This window comes from Phyllobates terribilis, unplaced genomic scaffold, assembly GCF_046119375.1.
Source record: "Phyllobates terribilis strain yellow unplaced genomic scaffold, ASM4611937v1 Scaffold_11__3_contigs__length_659146591, whole genome shotgun sequence".
NCBI classification, from domain to species: Eukaryota; Metazoa; Chordata; class Amphibia; order Anura; family Dendrobatidae; genus Phyllobates; species Phyllobates terribilis.
Genome location: NW_027362771.1, coordinates 618,219,830 through 618,245,569, shown reverse-complemented (window position 1 = coordinate 618,245,569; position 25,740 = coordinate 618,219,830). Strand labels below are relative to the sequence as shown.

Genomic DNA, 25,740 nt, shown 5'->3' with positions numbered 1-25,740 from the left:
GTAGTGCATTCTAGAGAAGTGGCACAGCTCATGAGAAGTCTTGGAGACGTGAGTGTGAGGTTCAAATTACTGAGGATGTTAGCCTTAGGTCTTTAGCAGAAAGGATAGCATGGGTAGGGTGGTAGACTGAGATGAGGGAGGAGAAGTAGGGTGGGGCTGAATCATGGAGAGCTTTGTGTATGAGAGTGATACGTTTATATTGGACTCAGTAGTGGATAGGCAACCAGTGCAATGACTGGCACAGGGAAGAGGCATCAGCTTAGCAGTTGGAAAGGAATATGATCCTGGCTGCTGCATTAAGGATGGAATGGAGAGGGGAGAATTTAGTAAGAGGGAGACCTATTAGTAAAGAGTTGCAATAGTCCAGACGAGAATGAATAAGAGCAACAGTAAGAGTTTTTGCAGAGTCAAAGGTAAGAAAAGGTTGAATTCAAGAAATGTTTTTGAGGTGTAGGTAACACGAGTGAGCAAGTGATCAGATTTGGGGAGTGGAAGAAAGATCTGAGTCAAATATGACCTGTAATGGTGTAATGGTAAAACCACACATGGAAATGGCAATATTGGGTTTGGAAAGATTAGGAAAGAAAAACAAGGAGTTTAGTTTTTGATAGATTCAGTTTTAGATGGAGTGAGGAGATTATGTGAAGTGACCCATTCTGTACTACAAGTAAAATTAAATGTCACATACTAATTCTAAGGTGTCAAATAGTGACTATACAAACCAACAGAATGCGTTAAGACAACAACTTATAACTGAAGTTGTTCTTTTGATGTCACATCACCGCCCTTAAACACCATCATGGTGCAGAGCAAGATGACAATGGAGGCTTGAAATGGAGGTCTTGCATACAAAGATAACTGGAGATTGCTCTGGACATGACTCGGGCAGCACCATAAAGAGGTCTTCACAAGGGAACTTGTCATGTTGAATAGCGGCTCCTGGGACATTGTTAACACCAGGTCGCATTTTGCTCATGCTACTGTAAGCAGCCTATGTGGCCCAAACCTGCACCCATGGCTGCAGCATCTCCGGACTTGTCTCCTATCAGAAGATCTGAGACATTATTGGTTGACAATTGTACAGGGAGCAGCCAGCAGCGGATCTTCATGATTTATGTGCTCAAGTTCATTCAGTGTGGCAGAACCTTCCTCGGGTGTCCACCAATAACCTCATTGATAGCAGCTGAGGCTGTAAGTGCAAGGATTTCTGTACTCAAACTCAGTAATGAATTCATTAATTTTCATAATACCACAACTTTTCCTTCTTGGTGCTGCAATTTCAGTGTTGAAGAGTGTATATATAATTAATTTAATTCATTTTTAGAACACAAAATGTAACCAAGCAGAGGAGGACAAAGAGAGAGCAAAGGAAAAGAAGATGGAAAGAGAAGTAGATGAACAGGAAACTGTAAGTAGCAGCAGAATGAATTTACAGTGAACCTGCCTATAGGTCCACTCCTCTACTTTCTTTATATACAGATAATGATGCTGTGGGTGATCACTACTCCTGGAGAACATCAATTTGTTTTGAGTATTGTATACACCCAACATCTGCCAGGACCAGTAGCAGACAGAGTTGAGTTCTTTGCCCCCCACGATGTGATTTCAGGGAGACCATAACAATATCAGTTAATAGCATCAGTGATCAAATGACTGCAGATTCAAATTCCTTAAGGGGACTTAAAATAAGTTTTTACCAAACTCTAAAATTCACCCGACATTTCTTCCTTTACCCCTTTACTAGCCAAGGTGGTTTGCACGTTAATGACCAGGCCAATTTTTACAATTCTGATCACTGTCACTTTATGAGGTAATTGCGCTCAACACTAGTCGCCATATCGTCATCTTTTTTTATTTTATTTTTGAAAAAAAATCCCAACCCTAGCACAACCCTAACCCTAACCCTAGAGTTTATTTTTTATGCTGTTCCTTTGCAGCATAAGTGATTAGATTACTTTTCTCTTCTGGTCGGTGCGATTACAGCGATACCAGAATCATATCGGGTTTTTATGATTGACAGCTGTCACACACTAAAAGACACATTTTTTTGCAAAATCTTGTTTTTGCATCGCCATATTTTGAGAGCTATAATTTTTCCATATTTTGGCCGACAGTGTCATGTGACGGCTTGTTTTTTGAGGTATAAGCTGACGTTTTTATTGGTACCATTTTCAGGCACATGAAATTTCGACTTCGATCCCAGAATTGCGGGGGTTAATGTGCCAGGAGCTGTGCACTACCAGCACATAGCACCGGGTATCAGCTGTGACAATCAATTGACACCCGGCGGCGATCGCTCCTGCACAGCCTGTGTGCGGTCAAAATCAACAGGGCGTACTAATATGTACCTGGCTCTTAAAGCCCAGGGCGCAGGTATGTATTAGTACGTCCTGTGCTGTAAAGTGGTTAAAAAATAAAGATAATAAATTAAATAATCATATTTGGTATTGCGTTGTCTGTAAAAGTCTGATCTATCAAAATAAAATCTTTTTTTAAGTTACACAGTTAAAGCCATGCCACTAAAAAAATTGAATTGCAAGATCTGCCTTTTTTTGGTTTCCGAATCTCTGCAAAAAAAAAGAAAAAATACAATAAAAAGTCATCAAAACATCAAGTAAACAACCGTTTTGTGTGTGGGGGGAGGGACCACAATAACTTTTCCTTATGTAATCACCTCTTGATAACTACTGTGTGTTTTTGTAATATATCTCCTTAAGCAACCTCTAGTGACTCCTCGGGAAGTAGAGGAACTTTTCTTTTGCTATCATATTATCTTACCAATCATTTCTTCCTCTGTACAGGCTCCAGTGAACCAACTGAAGTATATTGGAACTTTTTCTTGTTATTACTCCCTTTTTCCATTCTCCTGTCACACCTGGAGAAATGATGAAGAAATGTTCCTTTATGCTATCATTCCTCTCACCAATGTCAGTCTGTCACTCTACTGTTCAGCCTTCAATGGTTAAAAAGGGTGGATAAAGAAACTTGTTACTCACAGTCTGTTATTGTCATCTCTCCCTATATATCTGCCAGTGCTCCCACAGTAATTGATTCAGGATCTTTTATATATGCTATATCTAAACATGAGCAGATCGATTTTTGGAAGACCAACTTCTATTCACATTTTCTTAAATATTCACAAACTAGAACACTTTTCAATTTAATTTGTGAGGATCACAAACAAAAAAATGTCGGGCACAATTCACACACTGCTGAAGACTCACACAGTGAGATAATGAAGTCAGGTGTGGCCAAGAGTAGAGATGAGCGTTGTTCGACTCGAACTGTTCGCCAATCTCAAATTCGAGCTGTTTTGGGCGGTGTTCGAGCCGTTCGGCGAACACGAACGATTTGAGAAAAATTCGGCTGTTCGAGGTTATGTTCGATAACTGTTCGTGCACCAAAATCATAACTGGATTTTTTCTCAGTAATGATGAAAATTAATGTTAATACGCAGTTTGAGTGTACAGCGGGGTGGGGGGAGGGGCAGGGGATGGATCTCTGCAGGAATAATGAAGATCTCCATTTTTTTTTCTCTTTCCCGCATTTGCAGTGGGGAGGTGCAATCTGTCAGCCTATCAGCAGCGCACACACGGAGCGAAGTGCTTTTTTTCACACAAGCAAGGGCATGTGTCATTGGCAGTGTATGTCACATGTCCTTGCCCTATAAGACCCAGCCATTTTCCCCGTCGCCACCATTTTCTCACTGCTGCAGCTGCGTGTTAGACGGCACCGCTGTTGCTGTGTGCGCTATACCTTGTTAATTTCAAGCCAATTTTCGCACAAATCTACAGATAGCTTGGGAGTAGGGAATAGTTGTGATTGCAGTCCTTTTATGGACTAGGTTACAGCATTTCCTATGACTTTTATCAGGCAGGTCTGTGCTCTTAAATAGATAGATTGTGGGAGTAAAGACTAATTGTAATTGCAGTCCTTTTCAGGACTAGGTTACATCAGTTCCTATCAGTTTTTGCCAGGCAGGTCTGTGCCAGTGCTGTGCAAGTTTTTTTCACAGCATTTGGCTGAATCTAGCAAAGCTAATCCTTTTTGGCCTATTGCAGAGTGTGTTAGTCAGTGGAGTAGCCTATCTGTGTTGCAAGATATACCACCTGTGTATAGAATACCAATTTTTTTACTGCACCTAGTGAAGTAAAATCTTTTGGGCATAGCATCATTCTATTAGTCCATCTATACTGACCTCCATCAGGTTGCAAATTGAATATAATTTTTTTCTGCATCTAGCTCTGAAAAAATATTTGGGCTTCTAGCAGTGTGTGGGACTTGTTCTATTAGTCCATCTATACTGACCTCCATCAGGTTGCAAATTAAAACTAATTTTTATCTGCATCTACCTCTGAAAAAATATTTGGGCTTCTAGCTGTGCGTGGGACTTGTTCTATTACTCCATCTATACTGACCTCCATCAGGTTGCAAACTGAATATAATTTTTTTCTGCATCTAGCCCTGAAAAAATATTTGGCCTTCTAGCAGTGTGTGGGACTTTCTCTATTAGTCCATCTATACTGACCTCCAGCAGGTTGCAAATTAAAAATAATTTTTATCTGCATCTAGCTCTGAAAAAATATTTGGCCTTCTAGCAGTGTGTGGGACTTTCTCTATTAGTCCATCTATACTGACCTCCATCAGGCAGCAAATTAAAAATAATTTTTATCTGCATCTACCTTTGAAAAAATATTTGGCCTTCAAGCAGTGTGTGGGACTTTCTCTATTAGTCCATCTATACTGACCTCCATCAGGTTGCAAATTAAAAATAATTTATATCTGCATCTAGCTCTGAAAAAATATTTGGCCTTCTAGCAGTGTGTGGGACTTTCTCTATTAGTCCATCTATACTTACCTCCATCAGGTTGCAAATTAAAAATAATTTTTTGTCTGCATCTAGCTCTGAAAAAATATTTGGCCTTCTAGCAGTGTGTGGGACTTTCTCTATTAGTCCATCTATACTGACCTCCATCAGGTTGCAAACTGAATATATATTTTTTCTGCATCTACCTCTGAAAAAATATTGGGCTTCTAGCTGTGTGTGGGACTTGTTCTATTAATCCATCTATACAGACCTCCATCAGGTTGCAAACTGAATATAATTTTTTTCTGCATCTACCTCTGAAAAAATATTTGGGCTTCTAGCTGTGTGTGGGACTTGTTCTATTAGTCCATCTATACTGACCTCCATCAGGTTGCAAACTGAATATAATTTTTTTCAGCATCTAGCTCTGAAAAAATATTTGGCCTTCTAGCAGTGTGTGGGACTTGTTCTATTAGTCCATCTATACTGACCTCCATCAGGTTGCAAATTCAAAATAATTTTTTGTCTGCATCTAGCTCTGAAAAAATATTTGGCCTTCTAGCAGTGTGTGGGACTTTCTCTATTAGTCCATCTATACTGAACTCCATCAGGTTGCAAACTAAATATATTTTTTTTCTGCATCTACCTCTGAAAAAATATTTGGGCTTCTAGCTGTGTGTGGGACTTGTTCTATTAGTCCATCTATACTGACCTCCATCAGGTTGCAAACTGAATATAATTTTTTTCTGCATCTACCTCTGAAAAAATATTTGGGCTTCTAGCTGTGTGTGGGACTTGTTCTATTAGTCCATCTATACTGACCTCCATCAGGTTGCAAATTGAATATAATTTTTTTCTGCATCTACCTCTGAAAAAATATTTGGGCTTCTAGCTGTGTGTAGGACTTGTTCTATTAGTCCATCTATACTGACCTCCATCAGGTTGCAAACTGAATACAATTTTTTTCTGCATCTACCTCTGAAAAAATATTTGGGCTTCTAGCTGTGTGTGGGACTTGTTTTATTAGTCCATCTATACTGACCTCCATCAGGTTGCAAATTGAATATAATTTTTTTCTGCATCTAACCCAGCCAATAGTTTTGGCCTAATACCACAGTTTGGCCACTCAGCTCTTCTCGGTTCCCATCCATTGTTTTTTTGTGCAAACAACTCCAGAGTTGTGAATTAGTTAACCACCAAAATGAGTGGAAAAAGGCCTGCTGCTGGTGGAAAGGGGAATAGGCGTGTTGGGAAGGGGAAAAAAGGTTGTGTCCGTGGGGTAGGTGTTAAAGCAACAGTAACATCTGCAGAAGAAAGACCATCTTCCAGCCAAACTAAAATGTTTACTTCTTTTAGCGGACAATGTGATAAGATCCCTTTCTTACGGCCACACCAATCGCTACAAATTCCAGATGACGCACAAAACAGCAGGTGCTTCAACGGATATCAAGTGCTCCTTTAAGTGGGCTCTCCTCCACATCAACTTCAACATCACAAATACTCCAGTTCTCAAAGGTGTCACCCCAATCGCACTTGCTTCCTCACAGTTCCCAAATCTCCAGCTGCCCGTCTGAGTATGAGGTAGAACAGATGGTTGAGTCTGCAGAGCTGTTTACTCATACTATAGCCTGGGAATCAGAGGTCGACTCCAGCGCTTCTGTGAATCCAGACGAGGAAATGATCTGCACTGATGCCCAGAATCTTTATGAGTCGGATCCAGGACCAGACGCAGAAGGTTCTGACCATAATGTAGACCCTCATTCCCAAACTGTAACTCCTGTTGGTGGAGACAATGAGGAAGACGATGATGAGACTCAAATACCTGATTGGAGCGACAACTTTAGTTTTTTGTCAGGGCAGGAACAGGTTGGCTCTGAGGACGACGGGTGTGATAACGCACAGGGTGATGATGATGAGGTTGGAGATCCCACTTACTGTCAACCCACAGTCAGCCAAGAGATGAGGTCAGCAGAGGAGGTGGAGGAAGATGCTAGTGACGACGAGGTCAGGTTGCGCCTTCCTGGACAGAGACGTAGTACTGGAAGCACGTCAACAACTGCATCCTCAAACACAACTCTGCCTCTCACCACAAGTCGTGGTGGCTCTTCAGGTCGCATGGGTGCTAAGCCTTGCATAGCCTGGGCATTTTTTCAGATCGATAAAGATGACCCAACTCGTGTTATCTGTAACATTTGTCAGCAAAAGCTAAGTAGAGGCCAAAAAATACATAGTTTGAGTACTTCATGCATGAACCGGCACATGGACATGAAGCATAAGTTGCAGTGGGAAGCTCAGTGTGCTACAATGCGGCCTAGCCAGCCGGGCCAACCACCGTCTGCCATATCTTGTGCATCCGCGGCCTCTTCATCCTCTGTGACTGGGGGGACAGCAGTCACACCTGTTTTGGGGCGCAGACCTGCCACCTCTTTACCCGCAACAGCCAGCGTGATTGGCAGGTCATCATTTTCTTTGGAGGTGGTAACACCAGCTGGTGTTGAGCGCTTTGGATCAAGGCAACCTAACATGTCCGCCTGCATCTTCCTCACAGACCGGCAGTTTGCCGGGGACACCCTTATCAACCCCGTCTAAGCACAATAGCCAGCCCTCGGTCCCTCAGATGTGGACAAGTAAAAGACCATTTCCTCCTAGCCATGAGAAAGCTAAGAGGTTGAATTTCACCATCTGCAAGCTCTTGGCTACAGAAATGCTGCCTTTCCGCCTGGTGGACACAGAGGATTTTCGAGACCTTATGTCCGTCGCAGTGCCCCAGTACCAGATGCCCAGTCGGCACTACTTCTCAAAGAAAGGTGTGCCTGCGCTCCACCAGCATGTCACACACAACATCACCGCTTCTTTGAGAAACTCTGTGTGTGACAGGGTGCATTTCACTACAGACACTTGGACGAGTAGGCATGGACAGGGGCGTTACATGTCGCTGACTGGGCACTGGGTAACTATGGTGACAGCAGGACAAGGGGCTGCTGTCCAAGTCTTGCCGTCCCCACGAGTTGTGCGTCATTCCTCTTTATGTCAAAGTTCCTCCACTGCTTCTGCCTCCTCAACCTCCTCTCGGTCTTCCACCTGCACCCAAAGCCTGTCTGGTCATGCCACAAGCTTTCTTACTGCGCAGAAGGGATCCTGCACACCTCCTTACTATGCTGGCAGTAGGGCTCAAAGTCATCAGGCGGTTTTTACTTTGAAATGTCTGGGAAATGTGAGTCACACAGCTGAGGAGTTGTGGTCAGCTCTGGAGAACCAATTTCATGAATGGTTGTCTCCACTGGACCTGAAACCAGGGAAGGCCGTGTGCGACAATGCTGCAAACCTGGGTGCGGCCCTTCGCCGGGGCAATGTCACACACGTGCCTTGTATGGCTCACGTGTTGAACCTGGTTGTCCAGCAATTTTTAGCCCACTATCCCAGACTAGATGGCCTTCTGCAGAGGGCACGGTCGCTGTGTGCTCACTTTCGCCGTTCGCATCCCGCAGCTCAGCGACTTACATCTCTACAGAAGTCGTTGGGCCTGCCACTTCACCGGCTAAAATGCGATGTGCCTACCCGGTGGAATTCAACTCTGCACATGTTGCAGCGACTGTGGCAGCACCGACAAGCCCTGGTGCAATACGTTCTGACGTATAGCCTGGGCCAACGAGATCCAAAGGTGGGGCAAATCACGCTGGAGGAGTGGTCTCAGATCAGGGACCTATGCACCCTTCTGCACAGTTTTGAAATGGCAACGAAGATGTTTAGTGCTGACGATGCCATTATCAGCATGACTATTCCGGTGATTTACATGCTGGAGCACATGTTAAACAGAATTCGGAGTCAGGTGGTGGCACAAGAGGAGGTGGAGGAAGTAGAGGAGGAGGAGTTGTATGCGGAAGGGCTAACATCTGCAAGGTCCAGACGGTCGGCAGCACCAAGGCAGCAGGCATGTGAGGGTGGGGGAGATGGTTTTACCAGGGCGCATGGTAGCAGCCAAACTAGTGCGGAAGGTGCAGGAGCCCAGGAAGAAGTGGAGGACGAACTGATGGAAGACTCATCAGATGAGGGAGAGCTTGATCACATTTCTGTTGTGCGAGGTTGGGGGGAGAGGACAGAGGAAGGAAGCATGATTGTTACCTCGCCACCAACACAACAGGGACTTGGTGCTCCTGGATGCGCAACACACATGAGTGCCTTCTTGCTGCACTACCTGCAACATGACCCTCGAATTGGGAGAATTAGAAATAATCCTGACTACTGGGTTGCCACACTGTTAGATCCCCGGTACAAAAGTAAATTTGCAGAAATTATTCCTGCCATAGAAAGGGATGCACGCATGCAGGAGTATGAGCAGAGACTGTTGCAGAATCTTACATGTGCTTTTCCACAAAACACCAGTGGTGCACGTAGTGAATCTCACAGTTCCAACTTGCCAACCATGGGACCGTCAAGTGTTCAGCACTCAAACCGTAACAGAACCACAGTATCTGTTGGTAACATCAATTTTGTGGAATCATTTCACCACTTTTTTAGCCCATCCTTTGCAAGGCCACAGGAGACAAGAAGTCTGACACATAGTCAACGCCTAGAGACGATGGTACAGGAGTATCTCCAAGTAAACATTGAAGCCATGACTGTGTCACTGGACCCTTGCTCTTTTTGGGCTTCCAATCTGGATAAATGGCCGGAGCTAGCCACTTACGCCTTGGAGATCTTGTCATGCCCCGCATCCAGCGTTCTGTCTGAACGTGTGTTCAGCGCTGCTGGTGGTGTGCTGACAGATAAGCGCACGCGGCTCTCCACTGATAATGTAGACAGACTCACGTTCATAAAGATGAACAAATCATGGATCCGAAACGACTTTTCTACCCCTGTGTCATCCTGGGGAGAGTAAAAGCTTGATGATTGGTTAAAATCACCCTACCAACCGTTTTAAGCTTTCAAATTACTAATCATGTTTATCTGTATCTTGGCTGGAAAATAATTTGGGCTTTGTAGCAATGTGCAGCACTGATTCTATTAGGCCATCTATAATAAGCTCCACCAGATTTAAAATTACTAATCATGTTTATCTGTATCTTGACTGGAAAATAATTTGGGCTTTGTAGCAGTGTGCAGCACTGATCCTATTAGGCCATCTATACTAAGCTCCACCAGATTTAAAATTAATAATAATTTTTAGCTGCATCTAGCCCGGAAAATAATTTTGGGGCTCCGAGATGCGCAAGACACATAAGTGCCTTCTTGCTGCACTACCTGCAACATGACCCTCATATTGTCAGAATTCGAAGTAATCATGACTACTGGGTTGCCACACTCTTAGATCCCCCAAACTTTTCGATCAACCTTTTCATTTTAATAAAGACCAAAAAAATGGTCATTTTTGAAATGATAAGCATTAGCAGGTTATTAGAAACTGAAATCAAACAGTTTTCAACTCAAAACTTTATTCTAGGTGATGTTACATTTTCACATAGGACCCCTTGTTCGAAAGGAGCTTCTGAACTCTCTCGTCCATTGAATTTGTCAGGTTTTGGATGGTTTCTGCTTCAATTGTTTTGCATGAGGACAGAATACCCTCCCAGAGCTGTTGCTTAGATGTGAACTGCCTCCCGCCATCATAGACACTCCTTTTGATGATGCTCCAGAGGTTCTGAATGGGGTAGAGGTCAGGGGAGCATGGGGGTCACACCATAAGTTTGTCCCCTTTTATGCCCATATCAGCCAGAGATGCAGATGTTTTATGTGCAGCATGAGATGGTGCATTATCATGCAAAAAAATGATCTTGCTGTGAAATACACGGTTCTTCTTCTTGAACCATGGCAGGAAGTGCTGTTTGAGAAAATCCACATACATTATGGAGTTCATCTTTAGCGCCTTCAGGGATCCTAAAGGGGCCGACAATCTCTCTCCCCATGATTCCAGCCCAAAACATTACTCCACCTCCTCCTTGTTGGCGCTGTAGCCGTGTTTGCGTGGGGTGTCCATCAACCAGCCATCCTCCACTCCATCCATCTGGACCATCGAGCGCTGCACGGCACTCATCCGTGAACAAAACAGTTTTGAAATCAGTCTTCATGTAATGTTTGGCCCACTGGAGCCGTTTCTGCTTGTGTGAAGTGGATAGAGGAGGTCGACAGGATGGCGTATGCACAGCTGCAAACCTCTGAAGGACCCTGTATCTTGTTGTTCGGGGGACGTTGGAGGCACCAGCAGCTTCAAAAACTTGTCTGCTGCTATGACAAGGCTTTTTTGCCGCTGCTCTTTTAACCTGACGTAATTGCCTGTAGGAAAGAGTCCTCAATTTGCCCTTATCAGCACGCACACGTGTGTACTGTGAATCAGCTACATACTTCTTGATTGCCAAGACACTTCATCCTGATCATCGCACAATATTGATTGTAGTCATGCCTTGACCTAAACACTCCACAATTTGTTGCTTCTCAGCAGCCGACACATCCTTTTTCTTTCCCATTTTGGCAGAAAATGTAGGCTGCTTAATAATGTGAGACAGCCTTCTTAAGTAGTCTTGCCTTTCATTGGTCACACCTGCCAAACTAATTAGCACAGGTGTCTGCAATTGCTTACAGTGATATAAAGAGCCCTGACACACATCACCATCAATGAGTTTAACTGCCAACAAACAAATTCTTCCCTTATCACTCCTAAACACTTTTTGCATAATAATTTGGAACACAGTGTACATGTGCTTTTCCACAAAACACCAGTGGTTCACGTAGTGAATCTTACAGTTCTAACTTGCCAACCGTGGTCTGTATGGAGTTGTTCAATAAAGGGCCCAAAATTAAGATAACATAGATGGGAGAGGTCTCTATGAATAGGAATTCCTAAGTATTTGATACCCTGTGAGGGCCAGGCAAAGGGAAAGTTGGACTGGATGGAATCCTATATGGATTTGGGGAGGGAGACATCGAGGGCCTCAGACTTCGCTGCATTGATTTTAAAATTTGACCATGTAACAAAGTGATCTATTTCAGCCATAACAGCATGGATGGATATATGTGATTGAGTGATATATACTAGGACATCATCAGCAAATAGAGAGCACTTGTACTCGGTGCCTCCCACCTCAATCCACCTAATATTGGGGTTATGGCGAATTGATGAGAGCAGGTGCTCCGTCACTAGGATGTATAAGAGAGGGGACAGAGGACATCCCTTCCTTGTCCCATTGGTGATTGTGAAAGGTGATGAAAATGTTCTGATGCACCCCCTGGGCCTTGGGACACCCGGAGCCGGACCCTTTTTGGTGGATGCTGGTGGTTGTAGTCTTCGTGCCGGCGACCCGATTCCGTGGCTCAAGGTGGTCAAACCAGTGGCGGAACTATTTATGTGGTTTTGATGTTTAAATGTCCGACTACGCCACCCGTGGATTGCGGTCAGAGTGAACCGCCGCTGCAGGGCAGACCGCTGAGGCTGGTGTTGTGGGTGCAGCAGAGCGTAGCATAACTCCCCACGGGAGGAGTATAGCCTCAGGGCAGTGTATGCGGAGGACGGGGGGGATGGTGCAGGGCAGCAGCAGTAACGACACGGAGTCAGTGATGCAGTCCAGGGCCTTTACTCACAGTTCTTATTATCCAGACCACGTCTGCAGGTAACGGCTGCCCACGTCGTACTGTGCTCACCAGGTGAGGGGCTCAGACAACTCCCAGATAACTTTGGAGCGCTTCACAGGACCCCCTTTGTGTGTCCTTTGTCTGGCCTTTCTTACCAACCCTTCTGTCCGGCTGCCTCGGGCCTCCTCTTGGTAAACTTGGCGCCAGTTTCCCTGACCCTATGTGGTGCCTTCCTAGCGGGTGTAGCGAGGGGCTGCGCCACATAAAATGTCACAGCCTCCGGTTTCTAGCTGAGGGTCGTTTCCTGCCTCCACTAGTTTCGGGGACCGGTCTCCCCCTTTGGCCTGACCCCTCCACGCAGGTGGATTCGGGCGTGCGGTGGCGACTCGCCCGTCCGCACCCCTGGGATCCCTTCGTTCCTCGTTCCTGGAGCCTTCTCCGCTCCTCTTCCTTCCTTCTCCCTCTTCCAGGCCTGGGCCTCTGTTACTAGGCCCGCCTCCGGAGCAGAGCTCATGCAGAGCCCCTGCTCCCTGCCACTTCTGCTCAGACTTCTCTGCACTGAACTAAGATGGTGCCCACCTTTTATACTCCCTTCTCAATGCACCCAGGAACTGCTTCCTCCCTGCTCCTGCACTACAGGGTTCCCCTTCCTCAGTGTTCCCTCCCCCCACTCCAGCCAGGGACAGGGACTGTCGTGCCCATCTCAGGGGCATATTGGTCGCCCTGCCCCACGGCAATGTGGTGTAATGCATGCAGGTGTCGGGTCCTGATCCACACTCCATCCTTACCTGAGAGTGAGATATCACACCTCTGGGTGAGGTGCAATACCTCTGTAGCAACCGAGCCCTCGGGGTGCTACAGTTCCATTTATCTTCAGCCTAGGTGACGTATTGCGATACAGGCCCGTGATTTTGGCTATAAAAGGGTCCCCTAGACCCCCTACCCCAAGCTTTTTAAGAGAATCATATATGGCGTGCCAGGAGACTCTATGGAATGCTTTCTCAGCATCCAACGAGAGTATCTAATTACAAATTTTTAACTGCATCTAGCCCAGTAAATACTTTGTGCCTAGTAGCAGTGTCTGCTAGTCAGCGGATTATCCCGGCTGTTAAGCAAGGTACACCACCTGTAGTTTGGACACTTAATTTTTTCAAAGGAAATGCTTCGGGACCACGGGATACTCAGTGAAGAGCATCAGGAGGCACCCCAAGGCATAGGGGCTGGGACTGGCAGTAGGATGCCTTGCAGTGGACAGCCGAGCTCGATCCTTATAAAAGCTTTTTAACTTTTGCAGCTTTAGTGGACGCTACTGGAGCTGGAATTACGCAGCTGCTGGCATGAGACTTGCCCTCCAATAGATCCTTGTAAATGGATTTAAAGTGTATTCATTCAAATTAGAGAGACAATTTAAATTAAAAAGCTTAGAGCTGCCTCCACCACAGGGGGGCTCGCTCGACCCACCAGCGGACAGGCACCAGTATTGGGAGAGGGGGGCTGGCCGTCAGGGTTCACCGCGGCTCTGGCACAAACCCGGCGACACGGAGGTGGCACGGGCAGGAGCAGACTGAACATGTCGGCTTCTCACTTTTTGGATTTTAGAAGGGCATGACATGCCTATATCTGTGTCTCCCCCTCCTTTTACTCCTCCACCTCTTTTCTTTTCGCATGACTATATGTACTTGTCACTTTTCCATGTGTTAGTTGTGTCTTCTGAGCAGTTTGTCAGCTTTTTGACACCTTTGAAGGTGTTTTCTATGTGTTTCTATGTGTTTTTGTTTGCCTGCCATTGGTTTTAACGGTGTTCGAAGGTGTTCGACGAACAGTTCGGCGAACACACGGGTGTTCGACGAACCGAACCGAACTCGAACACTACGGGGGTGGCTCAACACTAGCCAAGAGGGATTGCCCATAATGCCTTGCAGTTATCACATCACATGGCATAGCACAGCCAATCATGAGGGCTATCACAGCCAGTAAAAATACGGAGGTCGGACAAGTAGCCCCATTTTATGATTTTGCAGCATAGGGATAGAAGGTCAGAGTGCACAGCTCATTCCACCTAGGAAAAGAAAGAGGTCTAATCTGATTTTAGTATACTACTACAGTGCTGAGTCAGATGTAAAATGGGAATGGTAATGTCAGTATAAGAATAATAATCCCAAACTCAAGTGATAAATAGTGAGGTGCTGTACCTTCATAGTCAGTGTGACTGTGAATTTATTGATCTTTGACGTACCGCAGAACACCACCGTAATGATACGAAATTGCAAACAAAGAGGGGAGTGTAACACCGCTCTGTTCTAATAAACAAAAAAATCTGAAATCAAGGCTTGTGTGTCACAGAAAGTGTTCTACTTCGATTGTGAAAGGAACAAGTCACTATTTATTAATTTACTTATTTATTTTAGAAGACAAAAGAAAAATCTTCATAATTAATAAAATCTCAAAAAATTTTTGCTCACTTCCTTGAAGTGATAGTTCAATGTTAGCGCTGTACACGCCACCTCAATAGCGCTGTTGAATACCACCAATTAAAATCCGCTTTACCCTAGCCATTAAGATTGAGGTCACTTGGACATTAATAAGGCTGTGTTTTCACTACAGAGATCGAAAGGAGTTCAGTACAGTCCTAGAAGACTGCAGAGTGTTATACGTTTCTTTTTCTTGCAGTATTGCAATTCATTTCAACTTTATTCACCGCAATTCGAATTCTGTGCAAAAATTTGCCAAAGCTTGTGAATTCTAATTTCAAATGATCTGCTCATCTCTATTTATTTCCCATCAATCATAGGCTGTTGTTTTTATATCCTGTATATGGCTTCCGTTTATTCCATACGGGATAGAGGAAATTTTCTTCATGTCATTTCCATTCACAATCTTCTATTGTCATCTCTCCGTATAGAGCCACTAATATCTCAAGTAAGCAAGAAGTATCATTCTTTCTTCAGGTCTTCAACTACAAATCTCCAATTGTACATTCTCTATTGACTTTGTCGTGGTTGCATGAACTTTTTTTCATCTTATCAAGCTTCTTAACATTCATAGCCTGTACTCTTAGCTGTTTCCTCCTGTACAATCTCTAGTGCACGCGTCCATATTTTATGGATTCATGTATAGTGCTTTAAGCTAATAGGTTTATTTTCAAGGTCATTTTTTAAGCTGTTTCTTTTCTTAATCACAGCATGTGTTGCTTTAACCAGTTTTTATAGATTGAATATACCCCTTAAAGTCTATAGAGAGAGTTTAATCCCTTCACCTCCAAGCCTGTTTTCACCTTCCTGACCATGCCAAATTTTACATTTCTGACCAGTGTAATTTTATGTGGTAACAGCTCTGAAATGCTTCAATGTATCCCAGTGATTCTAGTGATTCTATTTTTTTTTGCTACACATTGTACTTTTTTTTTAGGGACCAATATGACAGAAAACACCCAAATGTAACACCATTTTTTAAAAACTGCTCCCCTCAAAGTGCTTAAAACCACATTCAAGAAGTTTATTAACCCTTCAGGTATTTAACAGGAATTAAAGCAAGTGTGGAAGGAAAAAATGAAAATGTTACTTTTTCCCACAAAAATGTTAATTTAGCCCTAAATTTTAAATTTTTATAAGGGGTAACATGAAAAAATGGCACAAAAAATGTCTTGTGCAATTTCTCCTGAGTATGTCCATACACCATATGTGGGAGAAAACTACTGTTTGGCCACACGGCAGGGCTTGAAAGGGAAGGAGCACCATTTGATTTTTAGAATTGTCTGGAATCGATAGCAGACACCATGACATGTTTGCAGAGCTGCTTATGTACCTAAAGAGCGGAAACCCCCCACAAGTGACCCAATTTTGAAAACTACATCCCTCACGAAACTTATCTAGGGGTGTGAAGAGGAACATACAGGTGCTTCACAGATTTTTTTAACCTTGAGCCATGAAAAATGAAAAAATGCATTTTTCCCACAAAAATGATGTTTTTTTCTTATCACAAGGGTAACTGGAGGAAAATGCACTGTATAATTTGTTGTGCAATTTCTGCTCAGTACAATAATTCCCCATATGTGGTGGAAAACTACTATTTGGGACAATGCTGGGCTCAGAAGCGAAGGAAAGCCAACTGAATTCTGGAGCTCAATTTTGGCTGGAATAGATTGCAGATGCCATGTCATATTTGAAGAGCCCCTGACATTCCAAAACAGCAGAAACTCCCACAAGTGACCACATTTTGGAAATTACACGTCTTGAGAAATTCATTTTGAGGTGTACTGAGCATTTTTAACCTTCAGGCGATTCACAGAATATAACATTTGCTGAATAAATGGAAAATTACCTTTTTTTTTCCACTAAAATGTTGCTGTGGCCCAAAGTTTTTCATTTCCAAAAGAATAATAGGAGAAAATTTCTCCTTAGTACGTCAATACTATGCAGTATGTGGTGAAAAACTACTTTTGAAATACAGTGCAAAGCTCAGAATGGAAGAATCACCATATTTGAATTTAGATTTTACAGGAATGGTTTGAGGGTGCCATGTCCTATTGGCAGAGCGCCTGAGGTGCCAGAATAGCAGACTCCCCATAAATGACCACATTTTATAAACTACACCCTCCAATGAATTAATCTAGGGGTGCAGTGATCATGTTGACACCATATGTGCCTTACAGAATTTTATACCATTGGGCAGTGGAAAAAGAATAATTACATTTTTACCATTAAAATGTTATTTTAACCACAAGTTTTTAATTTTTATAAGGGCTAATATAAAAATATGGACCTCACAGTTTGTTGTGTAATTTCTCCTGAGTGAGCCAATACCCTACATGTATTCGAGAAATTCTTTTCAGGCACTGTGGATAGCTCAGAAGGGAAGGTGACCCATTTTACAAACTACACCTCAATGAATTCATCTAAGCATGCAGTGATCATATTAACATCACAAGTGTCACAGAATTTTATACCATTGTTTTAGCCCCACTTTTTATATTTTCACTTGGAGAAATTGGTAAAAATGATACCACAAGGCAAGACTCGAGAGGGAAGGACTCTTGGAGAACAAATTATTGTAGAATAGTTAGCAGACGTCACATACAGAGTCCTTAAGTGCCAGAAGAGCAGGATCTCCTCACAAGTGACGCATTTTTGGAAATTAAACCCCTTTGGGAATTTATCTACAGGTGTAGTGTAAAATTTTGACTTCATGGATGTTTTCCAGAAACAAGGAGCAGTGGATGTTGTTGAGTGAAAACTGCAAATCTGCCATAGTAGTGCCCGTACATTATGCAGAGCTTGTGGTTTTGGAGACATGGACCCCGTAAATTAGGTGGGCTCTCATCGCTACAGAAATTCCAAACATGTGGACACTAAATGTGGTTTAGGCACACTGTGGGGCTTAGAAGAAAGGGGAATATTTGATTTTGGGAGCACAGAAATCGCTGGATTTGTTTTGGGGGGGTGAGGAGCCATAGCGCTTTTCAAGAGCCTTTGTACTACTCATAATGTGGAAGCCCCCTATATTTCCATTGATGGATGGCAGAGCTGAGTAGGGACTTGCTTTTTTGTGGATTGAGTTGAAGCGCAAGCATCTGTCTGAATCACATATTTCAGAGATTTACACGGAAACCCCGGTGTAAGCGCTCAGCAGGATAGATGTGAGAAGAGCCTTACTGCGATCTTTGTGAGGCAGAATGAACAAATCAACAGCAGGTGAAGAATCGGTTTTATTTATTTTTTATGCCATTCCTTGTGTGGTATAAGTGATTAGACAATTTTATTCTTCGGGTTGGTACGATTACAGTAATACCAGATTTATATATTTTTTTTTATGTTTGGTTGCTGTTACACACTAAAAGACACATGGTTTTGCACAGCCATATTTTGAGAGCTATAATTTTTCTATATTTTTTGAGTCATGTGATTGCTTGATTTTTGCAGAACGAGTTTTGATTGGTACCATTTTTGGGAGGCAGAATGAACAAAACACAGAAATTCGAGAATTGATTTTTGGTGATTTTTTATGCTATTCACTGTGTGGTAAAATTGATAAGGCAGCTTTATTCTTTGGGTTAGTATGTTTACAGAGATACCACATATCTATATATTTTTTTTGTTTTGGCTCTTTTACACAATAAAAACTATTTTATAGAAAATAGCATTCTTTTTGCATATTTTGTATTCTGAGAGATATAGCTATTAAATTTCTCCGCTGATGGAGCTGTATGGTGGTTTTTGATCACGGCAGTTAGAGGATTTAATGGACCATAATATAAATTTAAATAATTTTGTGTGAACCTCTTCCTGACCATGACAAAAGTTTATGTAAAGAGTTGTGAAGGGGTTAAAACACCGATGCAATAGTATTTCAACAGTATTCCATCCATTGTTGCATTCATTCATTAATTTTCTTCAGGGAAAAAATGGAGGTCTCCTAGCCCAAATTCAGCAGTGAAGTAAAAAGACGAGCAGCACTGTTCTTTTAGATATACTGTAAATTTGCTTTGAGGAAGGGACTTGTGGTCCAGACTAATAGAAGTAGAAACTTCAGCACCAGAAAAAAGAAAATGGGACTGCAGTGTTATTTATTTTGATCCGGTGTTGAAGTTTCTACTCCAAATTCAACAGTCTCATAAATGTCTATGAAACTGTCAAGTTTACAGAGTATTCATGGCCAGTCTGTACTTCAGAGTCCGTAGACTGTTTCACAGATGTCTGAGTTCAGCATAGATCTACACCTTTTTTATGTGTTGAGAGTTGGCTTTGGAGTAACCCACACAAAGACCCAGTATTTCTGAATAACCAGGAAATTGGGTCAAGGTAAATAAGTAACTCGAATAATTTCGGTGCTTGTTTTTTATACTTAAAGTAGCTTCCAATTTGGTTTTTCCTTCTTATTACCATTTTATGCTTTAGCAAATAGTTTAAAGTCTCCAAGATGTTTGTTATTGTAGAGAAAATATTGGGAGAATTTAACTTTTTTATTTTCTTCGGGATTGAAAATGATTTGTGTAGATAATGCTATACTGGTGTAAGTCTATTGTTTCTGAATAGCTCTGTTTTGTATTACTTATGTAATATTCTGTCTCCCAAGACTCCCAGCTTCCTATGTAGGCGGTGGGCAGTGCTCTCCTGAAGAACAACAGTTTGGGCCGGTGCCATGGTAGCATTGGTAATCCGAATTGTGCACTTTCCGACAAGGAAGCATTAGAGAAGCACAGGGTGACTGAAACTGGCTGGGTTTAAATATTCATCCACCTTCAAAGCAGAGTTACCAAACTCTATAGAAAACACTAGGAAACCAGCCACTCCTTGTAGACGGGAAAACTTGGTAATAAGCAGTACATTTTAGATTCAAATGTCCATCTTTTTTGAGAAAGCAGAATATTTTTAATAAGAGGTAAATTTCAAAACTGCTTGTTTTTAAAATTACTTTACAATTGAATCCATTTATCAAGATGAGATAAACCCTTTTATTTCATAATCCACACCCCAACCCTTCTAACACACATATAAAAAATAACAGTAAATGAAAGTTCATGGAGATACCTGCCTCTTTTAATTTTTTAGAAATATATCTTAGCTAAAAAAAAGAAAAACAATAAATTGATAAGAAGGTCAACAGTTAAAAGAATTGCTTTATTGATCCAGTAGTAAAAAAGGTTTAAAAAATAGTTGAACATAACAACACAAAAATTAAAGAGGCAGAATAGAAATGTCTGCTGTACTCCCAGGCAGCATGTTTCAGACCTACATGGTCCTTTGTCAGGCTTGACAAAAAAACATGTAGGTCTGAGACATGTTGTCACACAAGGTGAGGAAAGGAATAAGTGTACAATGACGGGAAGAGGGGAGAGGGAGCCCAACAACTAGGGAAAGGGGGAGTGGAGACCCCTAGTCAGATCTAATATCACCTTGCCAACTCTATTGTCCCTATATTGGTTTTGCACAAATCGCCGAGCAGAAATCTAAGCCCAGCATTTCCCTAGAGCTAGGCCCTGGATAGAGAAGGGACGGGATGAGCACTAGTCAGGCCCCACTACAAACTAAAGACAACAAGGTAAACAAACAAAGGGGATACACTTAGCTTGAGCAGACACCAGAGAGATAACGCCTACTGTCCTCTAAGAGCACCAAAGACGAGACTAGCTGACTGCCAGTACTCCAAGTCTGCACAGAGGTACATAGAACTATCACCAGCGACTTTCTGGAGAAACTGAGAGTTTTTAATTACCAAGCAAGGGTGTTTCAATCAGCAGCAGAAGGTGGAGGTCGCTGCTGGGTCCTAAAGGAAGAAGGATATAGCTATACTAAAGAGATGAGAGGATCAAGAAGGCATCTGCAATGCCAAGCGCAGTGACCTTCTGCAGCCGGCTCCAGAGCAACTGTCTGTCACACCTGACACACCCAAGACCTTTTGCCTGGGAGTGCAGCGGATATTTCTATTCTGCCTCTTTAACTTTTGTGTTGTTATGTTCAACTATTTTTTGAGCATTTTGTACTACTGGATCAATAACCCAATTCTTTAAAGAAGATGTTAGTGCTGGCTATTGTTTATGCTGTTGCTATTACAGGAGTAAGTAATGTAGAAAAAATATTTCAGCTCACCTGGGTCAGCCTGCTCGGTCCACTTTCTCATGAGGCTCGGTGCTCGGATTGTAAAGATCCCCGTGTGGGAGATATTGGGCAGTGATGAAGAGGTAGTTATCCAGCAACTCGTGAAAGTGACTTAAAAAATAGCCTTTATTTTTAAAAAATTATAACCATGAGACCATGGTGCAAATAAAAGCATACAGAGGCTTACGCGTTTCGGATACGTAGATCCTTATTCATAGCATAATACAATGTTGAAATGGAAAAACTTTTAAGGCATATGGAGAAAGTAGCCGCCCACCAACATCACCTGTTCAGAAGCTCAATTATACATGAGTCCAGAGTCTCAGAAAACTTAACCCTAAATGAACTGACTGTTTCTATTTTAAAGGGAAAAAAAAAAATTTGGAAAGTTGCCAGACAATTACAAACTCCATCAATATAACTCGCTAAATATAAGTCACATAATATTGACCTAGAAACAGATAGTTATAATGAATGTAGCAGGAAATCAGCTGGTGTAAAATAGTGCAGGTGGAAATAACCGGAATATTAATACAAATACATTAATTAATTTCTCCTATTTAAACCCGTTGGATATCTAGTATTTAATTTCAAAATCCACTGTGCTTCTTTTTTCCATAATAATTTAACCCTGTCCCCACCACGATGAGATATAGGGACAGATTCCAATGCACTTATACGTAAGCAGCCGATTTTACCTCCATGTTCATGCAAAAAATGCCTGGAGGCTCCTGACAAACTGCGGGTAGTGGGATTTAGGACATCGTATATGTGTTCTGACAAACGTTTTCTCAAAGTGCGGCTTGTGGACCCGACATACTGTTTATTACACTGTGTGCAGAGAATCACATAAACACAATGATTACTGCCGTAGTTCATAAAGGTCACTAGACGGTATATTTGTCCCTCATTATTAATTACCGATTTGTTATTGATCATATACGGACACAAGCCACATTGCCTTTGTCCACACCTAAATGAGCCTTTTGTGGACAGTCAAGAATTCCCCCTCTTTCTATGTTCGTTATTTCTAAATTCACTAGGAGAAATAATGTTCCCCACTGTGCGTGACCTCTTTGGAACAAATTTGCATCCATTTTTCAAAATTTCCTTTAGAGTATTATCGGTATAAAGCAATGGCAAATATTTCTGTACAACACCAATAACATTATAATAATTTTTGTTATATGTGGTTGAGAATATCACTTCTTTCAGGAATTTATGTATTCTATTTGCATTTTTGGAACTCTGTACTAAATATGGATCCCTGGGTTTACCATTAGCTTTATCTTTTGATGCTTCTATGGTTTTAGTGTCATACCCTCGATTTATTAGCATCTCTTCAATGATTTGACATTCCTGTTCATATTTGACGCCATCAGTGTAACACCTGCGTGCCCTTATGAACGCTCCTGTGGGTATGTTGCTAATAACATGTTTAGGGTTCTGTCTCGAGGCTTGCAATATAGAATTACCAGCTATTTTTTTACGAAAAAGGTTGCATTCCACCCTATGGTTATTAATATGACCCTTCAATTTCAAATCTAAAAAGGAAATTTCTTCCTTTCTTGCTTCAATGGTAAAGGATAAATTCAATTCATTAGTGTTTAAACCCGAGAATCTCACTCTCTTGTCCACTCCAAACAATTAAAACATCATCTATGAAGCGCATGTAATACCGCAGATAGTCTGAATAAGGGTTAGAAATAGCATAAATGTATTTAGATTTCCACCAGTTCATGTACAGATTTGCCAGGGATGGTGAGAATTTGGCCCCCCATGGAACATCCGTGGCACTGTACATAAAACTGATGGGAAACTTAAAGTAATTATTTTGAAGCAAGAAAAGAGTAACATCAAGAATGTATTCCTTAATTTCATCAGAGTAATTAGAATTCGCATTTACTTGTTCCGTTAATGCTTGAATGGCCAAACTGTGCGGAATGCAGGAATATAAAGTTCTGACATCACAGGTCATCCAGGTAAGATCCTCACTCCATGTCACATCATTCATGATGGTTAAAACGTGCTTACTGTCCCTCAAATAGCTGGGCGATATCACTACCAATGGTTGTAACATGTCATCCAAACATGAACCCAATCTCTCCAGCAGTGAACCTATGCCTGAGACTATAGGTCTCATGGTTTTAATTTTTTCAAAATAAAGGCTATTTTTTAAGTCACTTTCACGAGTTGCTAGATAACTACCTCTTCATTGTTGCTATTACAGGAGTATTTTGCAGTGCACCTGGACAGGTGAGCTAATTGCTCCTTGTTCACATTTATAAGAATGTGTGTGTGGGCATACTGCTTGATTTATTACTGTTTATTAGAAATATTAATATTTCTGAACGTTCTCTCCTAGGATAACATTCTCTATACTGAACTAAACAAGACCAAGCTGCAATCAAGAAATCCAACTTCATGCCAAAATCAGGAAGAACATATTGTCTACGCAGCTGTCATCAGTCCGGACTCCAGAAGATGAGACATGATGGAAATGTGTGCAGCAATAGATGACATTTCTATGCATCACATTGTAATTAGGATGAAGTTGGTATAACATGTGCTTTATAGCAGGGGATTCATACTGTATAGTGCCGAATAAAGGGCGAAATTTTTAAAAAAGAAAGTTAGTAAACCATTTCCAATGATACTTTAATTTCTAACTCCTGTCATAAAATGTAAGTGTAATCTCATCATCACTATTAATAATTCTTTCAGATGTACCAGATGAGCAAATCTGGAAATTTGACAAAATTTTAATTCAGCAGTTCCCTTCAATTTGGCCTGAAAATTCAATTTGCGTTGATATTTTTTATGTGAATCAAATGGCCTATAAATTGTTGTGTTATAAGAATCCAGACCCAAGAGTGTAATAAACATATGTAAAAAAAAAAAAAAAGAAAGAAAAAAAATGTACGCTCACCAAACTCTTGCCTGTTTTGGTCATGTTGTATTCTTCGGTCCAGCCACCGATACAATCTTCAATGAACCATCTTCAACATCTTCCAAAAGAGCCAGCATGTTCCGCGTCTCTTACACTGACTAAGCCATGATGTTATAACGACATGTGATGGACATCATGACATTGCATAGCATGCATAATGGACTAGGGAAGGTGACAAAGATTCTGGGCACATGAAGATGCCAAAGAGAACTCGGTAAAGATCACACTGGTGACCAGACCAGAAAAAGTAGACGAGGGTCTAATGAGTCTTATTTATTTATTTTAACTTTTCCTGGCCTTTTTGAATTTAGAAAAAATGTGGTCAGCTACTTTACTGGATTCAAGGAAAATCAAAATGTAAAAAATTCAAATTGTGGCAAATTGAAAAGTTTTTGGAACATTTCAGACAAATGAATTTGATTTGAAATGATTCGCTCTGCATTAACTTGTGACAATAATTGATCTAGAAGTGAAATTTCAGCTTTACGTTACAAAATGTTAATTTTGACAGATTGTAGAGTTTGGCAAGCACATCTGGTAAATTTTGAAACTCCCATAAAAATGAATAGATGGAGACGAGTGTGTGTGGCCACCTTTTTTCTGACAGCATAAGGGGAACCCATTCTCCAGAAGCTGAAAGATCAACATTTATCACCGATTCTATGGACATGCCAAATAGTACAAACTTAGGGAACCCTTTTAAAAAAAATAAAATTAATATCTTAAACGTGCCTTAATCACTTACAAAGCTCTTGGCTGGACCTCGGTTTCCATCCATGTAACTTTTTATATGCTTTTTTTTAAAATTTTCTTGAATTTTCTGAAACAGTCTGACTAGCACATGTGTTTTCTCTGCAATATATTTCCACTTTCTATGTAAAGTATAGATGAGCAGTAGTGTAGTAGTTTAACAAGCTAACCTAGCAACTGCAAAACCATGCAAGCATGAAGGTCAAAACTGCAGCAAAATGGATGTCATACAGGTGAAATTGCCTATTTTTCTGGAAGAAAATCCACCAGTTTTTAATACACTAAACCCAACTTTCGTTGCTTATTTCTTTTAACCTGCTGACTCTCACAGATACATGGCAGTCTAAGGGTATGTGCACACTGAGTTTTTTTCAGGTGTTTTTGAAGTAGAAATTGAGCAAAAATGCCTCAATTTCCTAGAAAATGCAAAACTCTTCAAAATCTTGCAGTTTCTGCTCCGTTTTTGCTTTGAAAACCCAATGGTTAAATTCACAATTTTGACAACCGGGGAGAGGAACTGGAGGAAATGTATGGACATAGGGTCACTGGTGTATATAGTTAGGTGAGAAGAAGCCTGGTAACTTTTTCTTCCTTGACCAATTTAAAGGTAGAAAGTGAACTTGGTGAAATGACTGAAGAAAGAAGATCCATGTTGTTGGGGAATTGGAAGAAATTTTCCTGTTGGATATGGTACATTTTTTATTTTAAATAAGTGGCCAGGTTGTCAGCGCTTAGGTTGGTGATTGGGGCTGCACTTTAAGACTAAAGAGGGAATGTGTCAAAGAGTCAATATGAAGAGTTGGAAAGTGAGGTGATGAGAGTGGTGAAATAGGATTGTTTGTCAAAATGAAGGACACAGTTTTATCTTTTGAGCAAAAATTTTTAAATGGAAGAACTCTTCTGCAGAAAGTAATTTTCTTCACCGATGTTCACTACGCCTAGAGCACCATTGAAGAAAATGTGTTTTGCAGTGTTTGTATTGTGTGCCAGGGTTGCCAACATCTGTGCCAGGTTGTTCTGCAGCTTCATCGAAAGCAGATACCAGTGTCTTAAAATTTTTCAAAGTAATTTTGGGA

At 41.7% G+C, this 25,740-nt stretch overlaps 1 protein-coding gene across 2 annotated transcripts in view; it reads left to right on the top strand.

Moving 5' to 3' along the window:
- The window catches only part of LOC141165422 (uncharacterized), a 104,287-nt gene extending 80,028 nt beyond the window's left edge, over window positions 1-24,259 (top strand). Inside the window, exons 9-10 of one of the 2 annotated variants that reach the window (XM_073651020.1) lie at window positions 1,325-1,408; window positions 23,330-24,259. In XM_073651020.1, coding sequence (XP_073507121.1) covers window positions 1,325-1,408; window positions 23,330-23,452 — 207 coding nt within the window. In that variant the 3' untranslated portion in view covers window positions 23,453-24,259. The remainder of the gene's footprint in view (window positions 1-1,324; window positions 1,409-23,329) is intronic. The other variant, XM_073651021.1, reaches the window with a different exon arrangement.
- Window positions 24,260-25,740: the final 1,481 nt, after the last annotated feature.